At 50.3% G+C, this 14,955-nt stretch overlaps 1 protein-coding gene across 1 annotated transcript in view; it reads left to right on the forward strand.

The window, feature by feature from the left end:
• Efcab6 (EF-hand calcium binding domain 6) overlaps positions 1-14,955 on the forward strand; it is a 188,341-nt gene that overhangs the window by 41,103 nt on the left and 132,283 nt on the right. Inside the window, exon 6 of the mRNA XM_059248006.1 lies at positions 1,666-1,732. Within this exon, the coding sequence (XP_059103989.1) occupies positions 1,666-1,732 (67 nt within the window). The remainder of the gene's footprint in view (positions 1-1,665; positions 1,733-14,955) is intronic.

The raw sequence follows: 14,955 nt of genomic DNA on the forward strand, positions 1-14,955 counted from the left end.
TGCGAGGACAGCTGACAGATAACAGAAGCAAATGTTCAACTTCCAGACAGGGAAAAAGAAAATGATTTAAAAAAAAATACCCAATCTAAAAGGGAAGAAAGGAGAGAAAAATCTAGAACAAGTGGTAAAAGTAACGAACATGAAGCAGGTTCTCAGCCCCAAACCCACGTGTGCGTTCTGCATTCTGTAAAGGGGCTGGATATTCAGTTGAAGGATAGAGACCGCAGACTAGGAAACCCAGCTCTGGGCTTTTGAAAATGAAGATGCCTTTGCTTAAAAGATAAAAACACTTGAGGGGAGAAGATAGAAAGACTCTCCCTACAGAGAGTCAGAGTAACTGCTGGTTAAAGGAAATGTATATTATTACACTTAAACATTTAATTAGTGTAAACATTTTGCTTAAAAGTCAAAGATTGACTAGTTGGAGCTAGAGAAAAATGTAGGCCTAGGCACACAGAACGGTGAAAAGTGAGAGGATTTATCAATTCTCATTCTGTAACTCCTAAGTGTGTGCTGTGAACAGTGTTTTCCATTGACTGGACATGCCACCCAAACAGAGTTAAGCTTATGTTAACACAGAGTCGGGTTGCTGACCCGTCCTGTCTGTAACTTGGGCACAGAACTAAACTGCTCTCAGCACTGGCTTCTTAAAGTGAAGTGAGCCGCTCCAAGAGCTTCATGCCCCTTAGTTAAAAGTCCAGATTGCTTCTTAAGGCTCACAACACCCCTCTGTCTCTAAACTTCCCCTGTGTACCTCTAATCCTTTGATCCAGCTCCAGCCACTTAATGCTGACTCTCATGTGCTGAGCGCCTGCCCCTGGGGCTGCCTGTTGTTGCCTGTCCCCTTTGTGTGGCCTGCAGAGCTGTGCTGTCCTTTAGCTCAAGGGTCACGTGACACTCAAGCAGAGGCCTCTTATTACTCTCACCCCAAAGATGACCCATTGCTCCACTTTCAACTTCCCTCATTCACTATTATCTCTCCCTGGCGCCCATCAGCACACCACTCGCTTGTTTCTTTCTGTCTGTTGCTGACTCTAGTTGGGGTGGTATCCTGCTCACTGCTTCAGCCTAGCCTGGCTGTGTGGGAGGTGATGGGGAAGTGGCATGGAGGAGAGGCACCCACGCTCTGCCTCTTCCGTTCCCTGCTCCGCACCGACTCTACCCCACCCGTCAGTCTTAAAGCTCTGAGGCTTGGTAGCCACACAGATCCTGCAAGCCTCAGGAAAGCTGGGAGGAAGAGTAGGTAGAGCCAGTCAGGTGGCACAGTCTCACAATGGCCCGGAAGTCCTTTACCAAGAGGCTCCCGGTGTCAGATAGGACCTGGAGTCCACCATTGGCGGGATGGAGTACAGCAGCTTAGAGGCTGGCAGCAGGGTCCCACCGAGTCTCGACATCGGATGACCCCTGGTCCAGAACAGTGCTGTGGGCTTGGATGAAGTGAGGCTTGGTGTCCGTCAAGTCCCCACATTCCCTGAAGACAAGGAAATACTGTATTTCCTTTTACTGATAAAGAAAGTGGGGCCCAGGGAAGCTCACGTTCCTGAAACTCATAGCATTTTAAAAGAGGCGATTCAGAAAGACTTTGAGACAGCGCTGTGCAGGTCCAGCGCCAACATCTGTCAGGGGGGAAATGTTAACAAAAATTGTTTTTCTTTTACTTTCAAGGGGCAATGGGAACGAGATAGATCACAACCGGACACTCAAAGAACTCGAAACCCAACTCGCCGACAAGGTAACAGAGATTTTAAAAGATACTTTCCTCCCCACCCTGTCAGCCCAGGCAGGTGGCCCTTGTGAGGGCTCCTACTCATGTGAGCTCTGGGAAAGAAGGCGCGAGCTCTGGCGCCCTGCCTGCCACTCGGCAGCTCTTGCCGATGACGTCTGTCTTTTGTGTTAACTTGGGACACATGTCAGCAGCTGCCTGTCCTGTTTCTGTGTCAGACTTGAGCGAGTTTCTCGTCAGAACGAGGAGGCAACTGCTCCCGAGCAGTAAATGCCAGTCCTGAGCAGCATGGAGAAAATAACCAGTCCAGTGCCAAGCAAGAGACGTTACAGTGAGGAGTCACTTAGCCCTGGGAGCTACTGGGTGTGTTTCGATGAGATTTTGTGGTTCTGCCATTTGGTTAGGTCTCACCATGCCTGGGTGGGGGTGGGGATGCCATACCAGCCTTGGAACTGAGACGTCTTTTTAAAATGCATCAGAGCCTGTCAGTTCCATGAACAGTTTGAGAATCGTGGCTTAAATTACTCGATTCAATATGTTGGTTTGAAATTGGACGCATTTTCTTTCTTTTTTGAACTCTTCTGAGACTTCCATACATTTCAAACTCAAAAATAGCTCAGAGGGCCACAAAATGTTTGCTTGCCGTTCCCCGGCTTGTCCCATCCACACCGGAAGAATCATGCAACGGATCATTTCAGAGCATTGTGGGTCCCCACATCTGAGTCACGTGGTTGGTATGAGTTGGAGCTCTGGTCCTGACTGTGGTGTAGCCCATGGATTATTCTGTAGAAACACTATGTACTAGGGATAATTGTTTTGGCCATGTCTTTTATTTGTCTCTGCATAAGATATATTCATCACAGAACACTCCTGGGAAAGCCAGCTGCTTGGGATGGTCCTCCCCATCCCGGCAGCTTAAGTATCATCATGGATGGATAGGAGGTATTACAGAGTCCACAGTGAGTGGACATGGGTGGGTATTGTCAGTATCAACAGCTAAGCCCTTCCCATCCTGTGCTCACATCTGAAAGGGGGCATCCCTGCTCCCCAGCCTTTGATTTAAGGCCTTTCTTCAGCCTAGCTTCCTCCTCATGGAAGCTGCCCGTGAGTGAGTCTAAGCCACTGCCAGTTCATGTAAGGATGGGGCCATGAAAGGCTGGGCGGCCAGGTATTTTTACCAGTATAAGCCGAAGCCCCAGTTCTATCTACAACTCTGACTACACCAACGAAAGCTGGCCTCAGACCCCACCATGGCCTGATGCCTCTCTTAGGGGGCTGCCATCTTCCAGCCATGTGGCCTCAGGCAAAGTCCTTGTTACTGAGTTTATTCATGTGTCAGGTCAGATAACAGTGCCCACTGTGAAGGGTGTGTGTGTGATTAAAAACATCCAAGAGGAAGCCGGGCCGCTTGGAGTCGGGACGAGCTGCTAGTACAGCTTCTTTCTGAGGGGAGGTAGAGCCCCAGAAAACCACATAAAAACATCTCTTCCACTGTGTTCCCCACACAGGGCCACCCCACTGAGCAGACCCGGGCTGCCCACCCCTCAGTCCTTTTTGGGTTCCCTGGATCCTGGTCGTGGTTACATGATGATGCTAGAGGCTAAGAAGGTGGCCGTGGGGTTAGCGAAGTGAGGTGTTTTCTGTGCCTCTTTTCCAGGGCTGGGAGAGAGTTAGTTTGGAATGAAAGAAAGCACCTTCAGTGTTTGTTTTAACTACAGGCACACATGGCTTATTAGAGCCGAGAACACATGCACATGCCTCTGAATTTGGAGGTCAGATTTACTCATGTGCATATAAATTAGCCTTCTGAAAGTAGCACACGATAGCTAGGCAGACTAGCTGGACCCCAGGACTGGGGTGCCCTCGTTTTTTCCATGGTGAAGGTGGTCTGACAGCTGGTTTATCAACCTCTGCCTTCTGACTCAGACTTTCCAATGTGTGTTCGTGGTCACCCTCATTATCCCGTGAATCCCTGGGCATTGGAGCCTTCCCTTCATTTGTCAGCCAGAGCATAGACTGGGCTGGATGATTCCCAGGACCTGTCTCAATTCAGTGACTTTGCTATGTGGCTTTGGGTGGAGAGGTGCCCCTTCCACAGGACCCGCCTTCATTAGTCAAGGGCATTATCAGGGCAGCCTCAGAAGATCCTACCTAATCTTGGCTCAACTTCAGTCTACACACAGGTCCATTCTACTCACTCTGAGTCCTGTCTGGACCTCACACACTTACTGTCTTAGCCCTGCCTTCATTGTGGTCACAAAGACCCCCTTTGGGTGTGTGTTCCTGGGCCTCTACTGGATCTCTCTGGCGTACAGTTTCCCTGTACTTGAAAACTAGGGACAGTAGGCTCTAGAGAGTTACAGGCACCCTGGTTGTTTCCTGGGGAGTTGGGCCTTGGCCAGGGTTTTCATTGCTCTGGTTTCCTGTATCCATGGTAAGATTCACCATGGCGCCGTACCTACAAGAGGAGTAATGTTAAGTGGAGACCCTGCTTACGGTAGCTAGCTGCTGAATGGATGCATGTTCCCTGTCTCTGATGAATAGAGGCTGGTTCTCCATGCCAAACCCTTAACCTGACACTAGATGGCACTTTCTTGGCCACGCAGATAAGAAATGTTCTTCCAGGTGAGGGCCAGGAGCTCTGCTTTAGCTGAGGGAAGAGCATGGGAGAGATAGGAGAGACAAAGGGAGGGGAGGAGAGGGAACTGAGTCAAGACTGGCCAGCCTCCCCTCTCTGGTCTCCTTGAGCTTCCCCTCTTCAGGTGTGACACCAGACACTTCAGAGCCATTTCCCCCATCCTTCCAATGAGTTGCCCTAAAGCAAGGTGTGCTGGTGAGTTTTAAACTACATCTTACCACAACCTAGAATCAAGTGGGGAGAGAGTCTTAAGAATTATCTAGACTAGCTTGGCCTGCGGGCATGTCTGTCAGGGGTGGTCTTGATTGTTAATTGAGGTGGAAAGACCCACCCAGAATGTAGGCGGCACTGTTCCATGGGTTGGGTCCCAAACTGGGTAAGAGTGAAGAAAGGAAACCGAGCATGAGCAGCAAGCAAGATGTGTCTAGTCTCTGCTCTTGACTGTGGATGTGATATGACCAGCTTCTTGAGTTCCTGCCTCGACTTCCCTGACTGTGACCTGGAATTGTGAGCTAACAGACTCTTTTTCTTTTTTTTTCCTTTCTTTTTTTCTTTTTCTCTTTTTTGAGACAGGGTTTCTTTGTATAGCTTTGTGCTTTTCCTGGAACTCACTCTGTGGCTGGCCTCGAACTCACAGATATCTGCCTGCCTCTGCCTCCTGAGTGCTGGGATTAAAGGCATACACCACCACCGCCCGGCTGAGACTCTTCTTAAGTGGCTTTTGGTCAGGGCATATTTATCACAGCAGCAGAAAAGACATTAGGACATACAGGGAAACGTCTTCCCATGCCTCACAGCTGTGGCCTGGGAAGGAACAGGTCCCTGCCAGCAGCCTGAACCAGCTCTGTGTGCCCTCTCATGTGGTGGCTGGGTTCCCTCCTGTGAATCAGGTGACTACCCAGGAAAATCTCAGCTGAAGGGAAAAGGGCAGGCTTGCTGGGAAGGAGGAGGAGAGAGGGGATGGATTGGGGCCTGACTGTTGGTTTTCTTCTGGACACTAATCAGTGTGTGACTTTTGCCCGCTCTAGTCACGGTGGCAGTGTGCTAAGCGCTCACTAGGATTCTTCTAGGAGCTTCATTGTATTGAACCTATTGCCAGAGATTCTCACAGGGCAGGACCACTCTCATCCCATAATAATATGGGGGAAACTGAGGATGGGGCGAGTAGCCTGGTTGTGGGTACACAGCTGTGGGTAGAGAAGCCCCAGCTCCAGCCTCCTTGTTATCACCCTGAGCTACCCTGCTTTCTGGGTCTCTCAGGAAAGGTGCCGTGGCTGATTTTTACATTCAACAAACACGCACTTGGTCATGCCCATAGTTAGGGTCACTCTTCATCTGAGAGTAGCCTCAGTTGCTTCTACCAGAGTTGTAAACAAAGCTGTTCTGACCATGAGGTCACTCGTCTGTCTGTGGAGCAGCCACTTCCCCTACCCTTTCTCTGGCATCCTGCCCTTTCACTCTCCCTCTCACCCTTGTAGCCTATGCCCAGCCCTTGTCTACCTTGCGGGCCCCAGCTCCATCTTAGGGTGCTGGAAAAGTCTAAGACCTCAGACTTAGCCAGTTCACGGTTTTGAAGTCAGGACTCCAGCCGGATAAAAAGGGATCAAAGTGAAATGTCAGTGCATGGTCAGGCTAGTGCATCGGTCTTTGCCTTGCTTTGCATTTGTGGACTCCCACATAAGGTGCAGTAGGAACCGAAGAGGCTGAGAAAGAAGGAAAACCTCACCCTGTGTTGGGTGGGGAGCACTGAGAGCCATGTACAAAGGATGGCTGAGAAGTCCCAAGTGGTTCCACCTTGCCCAGGAGTGCGGGCACACAGCAAGCACCGCCAGGACCCCAGGCCCTTCTCAACCTGCCACACACACAAACAGTTCTAAACCAGAGACTGGAATTCAAGCATATGTCATTCAGTTAAGGAGGCATAAAAGGAGAAACCGCCAAAGGCCCAGGCTGTTTGCATTGTGTGGTTCTCCAAGTTAAAGAAACTCTCAGAAGAAGAGAGGGCTCCAGGGCATGGGTACTTGTGGTGCTGGAACATCTGGTCGACCCAGTCAGCTGTGACTAGCATGTCTGTTGGACACTGAGTGATCCCACACAGCGTTGATGGGATTACCCTGGTGCCTCAGAGTTGTAGGATGCAGCCTGCATCATTTCAGAAGTAATTGGTGAATCATTCAAGTGAGCTGCCTGCTTGTTTTGTGCTGCCTCGGTGGAGAAGACACAAGCATGAGGGGTAGGCTGTCTTTCCTAGACAGGTGAGCTTTATTTTAAAGAGGCATTTACAAAGTTATATTTAGGACTGGCGAGATAGTTCAGCTAGTGAGGCGATTGCCTTGCAAGCATGAGGACCTGAGATCAGCCCCCAGCATCCATGTAAGGAAGCTGGTCATTGGAACATATGCTTGTAATTCCAGTGTTGGGTAGGTGAAGGTTCGTCTCTACAGCTTACTGGTCAACCAGCCTAGCCTGTTTATGAGCTTCAGGTACCAGTGAGAGATCTGTCTCAAAAAACCATGACTGGCTTCTGAGGAAAGATACCTGAGATTGACTTTTGGCCTCCATGTGTACATCCACATGCCTGCATGCATACCAGATCCTCATGGACACACACACACACACACACACACACACACACACACACACACACACACGCCATGTCAAGCTGAAGCTGAGGTCATTTGCTAAACCCACAGGCTTCTGGCCCCTGCTTAACCTGGCCCATCCTCCAGCTCCTGCTTCCTTGGCCCCTCTGGAACTCTCAGTTTTCATCGCCTGCTACGGCAGGTATTTGAACACATCTCCTCTTTCATCTGAAGAAAATATTAGCATATCGCAGAGCTGTTGGGACAGATTGTATCTGAGGCACTTCTTCCTCCCCGCAGAAAAGCCCATCAATCATAACCGAATATAGTGATTAATAATGTCACAGCTTCCTCCACGTGCCTCCGTGCAGCTAAATGCAGAGCGGCGCTTCCATGCTCATCCCACACCACAAAACAACCACTTGCCATTCTATTGGAAAATCATACTGAAAGTACTGCTAGCCCAGAAGCTATTTTTGGTTGATCTATTATTAATTTACTGAAGCTTCGTGAGGAAACCGTATCAAGGACTCCACTGGAATTTATAGTTATCTCAGGCTAAGTTTATCTTTTTGACTTTTAAGCTACGTATCCTACATATGGCAGACCAGTAGGACAAACAAAGGGGGGTAGTCGAGTGCTGGCACAGAGTGGGGGAACCGGGCAGCCTGAGTGGGCATCTGAGCGGCCATGTTGAGTGGCCCTGAGCAAGCTGGTCTCTTCCCGAGACTGTTGCTCAACCCGGGAAACTAGGAAATGGTGTCATTGGGTTGTGCTTCTGTGTGAGAATAGATAAAAGAGCTTACCATGCGCCAGGCTCATAGAGATGGCTAAAAAGTTAGGAAACATTTGCATGTAGAAGGAACAGCAAGAGTAGGTGAGAGGTGAAGTGATGGCATGTGGTTTAAAGCCACGGGGTGGGGGAGGGGAGCAGGCCCTGCACTGATGGAACCCACATTTACCTCTGACGGTGCCAGCCTCACAGGTGTCCGGAGAAGCGTCACTTCTGGCCCATCTTGCCCAGCCATCCATTCCTGGCCGTCTGGTCCCTTCTTAGTCTTTGACACTGTGTGCTACGTGAGAACCAGTTTCTGTTGGAGCTGCAGACAAGCTCTCTCCAGGCTGCAAGGGAGGATGCCCATGGGTTTTGTTGCCCACAGAGAACACATGGTAATCCTGAATCCACCCTGAGCACACTGAGCTGGGAAAGCCTTTTTCTCCTCCCTTTACCCCTCCTAGACAATTTTCTTCCTGGAAACTTGTTCCAGGTAACGTCCCCAAATCCCACACTAGGCTGTCCTGCCTTCCTCCTGTCTGCTCACTGACTCTGGGACTAAGAAGCACGGTGTCTTAGTCACTGTTCTATTGCTGTGAAGAGACACCACGACCACAGCAATGCTTATAAAAGGAAGCACTGAATTGGGGCTTGCTTACAGTATCAGAGGCTCAGTCCATTATCATCGTATAGGTAGGGAGCGTGGTGCTGGAGCAGTGGCTGAGAGCTTACATCCTGATCCACAAGCTGAAAGAGACAGTGAGAATCTGGCCTGACAAGAACTATTGAAACCTCAAGCTCCACCCACAACCCCCACATTTCCTCCAACAAGGCCACACCTCCTAATTCTTATAATCTTATCAATGAGTTCCTCCACTCCTTGAAGACTAAGAACTCAAATATATGAGTTATGGGGACCATTCTTATTCAAACCACTACACATAATCAGATGAGCTCTGTATGGCCCATTTTTTTTCTCTTAAACGTTTTATTTTTATTTGATGTGTTTGTTTTGCCTTCATATATATCTGTGTGCCACATGCATGTCTGGTACCCATGGAGGCCAGATGATCCTTTGTAACTGAAGTTTCTTTCCTTCTTTCTTTTCTTTTTTCTTTTTGTTGTTGTTTGTTTTGTTTTGTTTTTGAGACAGGGTTTCTCCATCTAACAGCTCTGGCTGCCCTTGAACTCACTCTGTAGACCAGGCTGGCCTTGGACTCACAGAAATCCCCTGCCTCTGCCTCCCAGTGCTGGGATTAGAAGCATGCAGTTGTAAGCTGCCATGTGAGTGAGTGCTGGGGATCACCCTGGTCCTCTGGAGGAAGAGCAACAGTGCTCTTAACCACTGAGCCATCTCTCCATCCCTTCAGGAGCATTTCTGAGATGCTATCTGAGAATGTGCCTTCGACACTCAACCTTCTGTCAAGTGTTTGTTTGCTTCTTTCTGAGTGGATGACATATGTCTAATGGCTGTGGCACCTTCTCTGTGTCACTCAGCTGCCTTGGACAGCTCCTGGCACCTGACACACACTCGGCAGATGCTGACTAGATGCTGCGGTTACAGAGAACAGCTCACATCACTTGGTCAGGGACCGCTGATGCTGAAGGCAGATGGGGTTCAAGTTCAGACATGGCTAGCTTTTAGGACAAAGTAAGAGTGGCCTAGGAGACTGTGTTGAGCACAGTGGAGACAGGGTTGGGTGTAGAGAGAAGACAAGCCTGTGGCTGCTCTGAGGTCGCTGTGATCTTAAGGCAAATGAGACAGGTCTGTTTCAAAAGCGAGGCTAGGGAAAAAGAAGTCGCTGAAGGCCAGATGTCAACTCTAATGCGTGGGACAGGAAGAGGCCACATTGAAGGTCTCTGGTGTGAGGGCATGGCCCTTAGGGGAGAGGTGTGAAGGTGTGGCTGTGTGCAGTATTATCGGGGAACCTTGCAGGGGACCAAATGGAATTGGGATGCCTATGAGGAGGCCTTTGAAGCTATGGACCACGTTTTCTTATTGGGCTATATCTGCTGAGTGTGTCTGGTGTATGGAGACCAGGTAGTGACAGGCGATTCGAGACTAAGACTTGATCCTTGTTCCCCCGACACGTAAAATCGATGCAGGAACACAGCCCTGGTAGAGGATGGTGGTCTGTTTTTAGTTTTGGTTGTTTTTTTTGAGCTTATAATGTAACTACACCATTTTCCCCTTCTCTCTCCTCCTTCCAAGCCCTCCCATATACTTCTTGCTCTCTTTCAAATTCATGGCCTCTTTTTTCATTAAGTGTTGTTACATGCATAAATACATACACGCATATAAAACACACACACACATGCACATATCTCCAAATGTATAAGTACACCTTGCTAAGTCTGTGTATTATTTGTACATGTATTTCCAGGGCTGGCCCTGTGAAATGACTGGATGACCACTTGGTGTGCTCTTCCCTGGAGAAGACCATTGCTCCTGCTCTCAGCATTCCTTAGCTGCCTGTAGTTCTTCATGGAGGCCTGAGGCCTTGGGAGCTTTCCCCCATCCACGTTAGCATGCTTATTGGTGTTCTTGTTCAGTTCATGTTTCTACCGTTATGTTGGTGAAACTTCACGGGTGTAGCTTCTGACGTTCCAGGGAGAGACCATCTCCTAGCAACCTCTGCAGTCTTCTGCTCTGACAGCCCCGCCCCCCTTCAGTAATGTTCCCGGGAGTCTTGGGTGCAGGTGTTGTTTTGTGGAGTTGTGCTCCACAGCGCTGCACTTTGACTGGTTGTGGTTTTCTGTAGTGATCGCTGTCTCTTGCAGAGAGAAATTTCCCTGATGAGGGGGCTATTCTGTTTTTCACTGGTCACCACAGCACCTTGAATGAGAAAATTTAATTTTGAGTAAGTCAATGTCAGTGGCTATGTGGAAGCCAGATGAAGGACGTGGGTATTGGGTCTTGTGGGTTCGTCAGAGGAGGAAGGACAATGACCACTGGATGCCTTAGAGCACAGTGGACGGCAGGCTGAGCCTGGCCTGAAGAAGAGCAAGACTCCAGGGGCCTGTGTTTACCACACACTCCTCAGTCTGAGCAATCAGAAGGGAGGAAGGCAGATGGGGTGTGAAGACATTACCTGGAACAGTTTTCCAGGACTAAAGTGTCGGGGGCTGAAGGGAGAAGACAAGGCTTTCCTGGCTCAGTGTGCCCTGAGTGAACCTAGGCTCTTGCCCAAGCTGTGCTGTGCCACACGCTCTTCTCCATCTCATCCGTCCAGCTCCCCAGGCTGGATGTGGGGCTCCATCTTGCCTCTCCTTCCCTTCACTCTCCACATCCAGCTGTCACTAGGTCTGTGGACTCAGTCCCCTGAGTCTGTCACATCTTCCTTCTTCGCTGTTTGCTGTCTGCCCAAGCCTTCTGGGTTCATGGAGACACAGACAAAGTGCAGCTCAGGAGCTGCTGCAGAGATCCAGGCATCACTGCAGAGTCCCAGGCATCACTGCAGAGAGCCAGACATCACTGCAGAGAGCCAGGCATCACTGCAGAGAGCCAGGCATCACTGCAGGGACGCAGGCATCACTGCAGAGAGAGCCAGGCATCACTACAGAGACCCAGGCATCACTGCAGAGACCCAGACATCATGGCAAAGTCCCAGGCATCACTGCAAAGAGCCAGACATCACTGCAGAGTCCCAGACATCACTGCAGAGACCCAGGCATCACTGCAGAGTCCCAGGCATCACTGCAGAGAGCCAGGCATCACTGCAGAGACCCAGACATCACTGCAGAGACCCAGACATCATGGCAAAGTCCCAGGCATCACTGCAAAGAGCCAGATATCACTGCAGAGTCCCAGACATCACTGCAGAGACCCAGGCATCACTGCAGAGACCCAGACATCACTGCAGAGTCCCAGGCATCACTGCAGAGACCCAGACATCACTGCAGAGACCCAGGCATCACTGCAGAGACCCAGACATCACTGCAGAGTCCCAGGCATTACTGCAGAGACCCAGGCATCACTGCAGAGAGCCAGACATCACTGCAGAGAGCCAGGCATCACTGCAGAGACCCAGGCATCACTGCAGAGACCCAGACATCACTGCAGAGAGCCAGGCATCACTGCAGAGACCCAGACATCACTGCAGAGACCCAGGCATCACTGCAGAGACCCAGACATCACTGCAGAGACCCAGGCATCACTGCAGAGACCCAGGCATCACTGCAGAGTCCCAGACATCACTGCAGAGACCCAGACATCACTGCAGAGTCCCAGGCATCACTGCAGAGACCCAGACATCACTGCAGAGACCCAGGCATCACTGCAGAGACCCAGACATCACTGCAGAGTCCCAGGCATTACTGCAGAGACCCAGGCATCACTGCAGAGAGCCAGACATCACTGCAGAGAGCCAGGCATCACTGCAGAGTCCCAAGCATCACTGCAGAGACCAAGGCATCACTGCAGGCATTGCCAGGGCATCATTCTTGCTCTCTGTGTGTTGCCCAGGAACTGGTAGGCAGAGGAACTGTCTGGGACATGCCAAGGGAGATGATAGGGCTTGTCCTTGTCTGTTTTGGACAGGATTCTGGGCTTCTCATATTCAGGAGGCTCAGGTCTTGGCAGTACCCAGTACTGGGCCCATCAGAAAACTTTTCCCCAGCAGCCCCCTTGGGTGTGCTTGCCTACTTCTGAGCAAGGCCTCTTCTCCAATGACATGCAGCCAAGAGTGGGTGCCAGGTAGGGGTGGCAGCCCAGTCTTTCCTGCTGTGAGGCTGTGTCCTGAATGAGCTGAGGTCTCTGCCTGAGTAGAGATACTGCCCTGTAGGCTGTATGTAGGCTGCATGAGAAAGAGAGCCAGGCCTGGTGGTGCATGCCTTTAATCCCAAGGCTGGGGAGGCAGAGGCAGGGGGAATTGCTCTAAGTGCAAGGTCAGCTCTATGTTGTAACTTCCAAGCCTGCCAAAGGTTACATAATGAGACTATATTTTAGCAACAATAACAATAACAACAACAACAACAAAAACCTTTTAAAAGAAGAGGAGGAAGAAAGAGAAAGAAAAGAGACAGGGAAGAGGAGACGTGGCACCCTTGAGTCCTTGGTAGACAGGCGTGGGCTTCTTGTCATGGGTCTCCTAAGCTATAGTGTTGGGTGAGCATCTTAACAATGAAAATGAACTGTAGGCTTTGAGTGTGGCCTCCGAGTACACAGCAGCAAGCCTCCCTCTTTACTTCCCCGTGGGGACACCAGAACCAGGTTTTTATTCCATCACAGGAACTGCATCTTCTGGGTCTCTTGCATTTGCGTTTCTCTTTTTGTCTGCCCTCTTTTCTCCATTTCCGTGGATCCCATTCAGATGTCTTTTTATGTAAGCTTGTTCAGTTTGGGTAGAGTCAGGGTATGCATATGCTCAATAAATAAATGCAACGTCTTGTGCCCACAGGGGTGTGGGGGGGTGGGGATGAGCACTCTAGTGAAGAGAGCCCAGGGGCTCTCAGGCAGACAGGCAGGGAGGCAGGGGCTTTGTTAGAGGTGAGCGATGCCTGGCCGCCACTCCCCCACACGTCCCCGAGTTGAGAGTCTGTGTTCATGAGGCTCTGAATGCAGTCTAATTTTTTCCTATCTGGTTTGGCTCCTCTCTACCAGCTGGTAAATAGGAAATGTTCACGGTAGGAAGCCAATACTCCTCAGAGTGTAAACAGATGGAATCGATATAAAGTGACAAGTCAGACTGCGTTGCTGAGAACGTGGAGCCAAAACTCAGAACATAACCGTCAAGCGCCTACTCCGTTCCAGTTCATTTAGCCCCGAGTAGTGCTTCATATCTGCACAGCTGTGTTGTTCTTTTCTCCCCCTTCCTTTCTTCTGGGTTGATAATGACAATTTCAAAGAAAAACTTTAATTAAAGATTTTATACAAAATAGCCAAAAGTAGAATAATAAGGAAAATGAGCATTGATGTGTTTATTGTAAGAGGGATCCTTTTTTTTTGCGGTCTCATTTCAAAATGTTCACTTGTTCAATTTGAAACGAGTTTGGTGGCGGTGACAGAAAGGTGGCAGACGGACAGCAGTGGCTGCTGAGCACTCTCTTGCACACCGCAGGGAGCCAAGATAGGGGCAGGAGCTGCTCCCCGCCCGGGGCTCAGTCTGCAGGCTGCCTCTCTCTCTCTCTCTCTCTCTCTCTCTCTCTCTCTCTCTCTCTCTCTCTCCCCTCTCTGTCTCTCCCCATGTGTGTGTGTGTGTGTGTGTGTGTGTGTGTGTGTGTGTGTGTGTGTGTGTGAGACATGCTTCTTTGTATGCAGCTCTTGACCCCCTTCTGTCAGAACTCGGCAGGAAGAGATGACTCCAAGAGAGAGACCTGTTGGCCAGTAGGTCAAAGAGCGGGGAAGCAAGAGCCTCCCCATAGCCAGGCTGGTAGAGTAAGCCCAGGATCCAGAGAGGAAAGTTTCTGCTCTCTGCCCCCGCTTCGAAGTCTGGGTGCTTATAGCCAGGCGTGATGGCATGTGCTGGTAAACCCAGTCCTGGCCCGGCAGAGGCAGGCGGCTCCTTCAGGCCCATTGACTGGCCAGCCCCAGGCCAGGGAGACCCTTTCTCAAAACCCAAGGCAAGTGGCTCCTGAGGAATGACACCTGAGGTGATTCTTGTCCTCTGGCCTCCCTATACCTGTGCAGGTACATGTACCTGCACACACACACACACACACACACACACACACACACACACACACACACACGATCTAGGTGGCTGTATTTATTTGGGCTTGCGGCTTTCCTTCCCAGAGCTCATACTGTGTACAAAGCATTTGGAACAAAGCCCCGCAGAGTAATAACGAGTAATAACGCATCCACTGCAGGCAGTTTCCGGGGCTGTCTGAGCTCAGTGGGGGACAAATAGGAAGCCTTTGGATTTTCCTCCTCACACTGCTCTGCAGGCCCACACAGATCTCTCCTTTTTGTCACTGACGGATGCCTTTGGCGGGTCTCCTGGTTTTCTGGTCACATGTAGATCGAAACCAGGCCAGTGCCGGCCTGAGGGTTAGAGGTCTCTGTAATATAGCAGTTCAGGATGCCCTCCTGGACTGGGCTTCTACCTGTCCTGTGTCTCACTGTTGTTTCCTGTGTTCTCAGGTCATGGAGTCTGTGATGGAGGCGGGGATAGTGCCTTCTCTGGGCAGTGAAGTCTTTGGTCCACACTCGTGGAGCTTCAAAACTGTGTGGGTGCCTAGCTCTGTCCTCTCTGACCTCTCAGCCTCCATGTCTGGCAGATGCCCTATGTGCTCC

The sequence above is a fragment of the Peromyscus eremicus genome, chromosome 20 (assembly GCF_949786415.1).
Source record: "Peromyscus eremicus chromosome 20, PerEre_H2_v1, whole genome shotgun sequence".
NCBI classification, from domain to species: Eukaryota; Metazoa; Chordata; class Mammalia; order Rodentia; family Cricetidae; genus Peromyscus; species Peromyscus eremicus.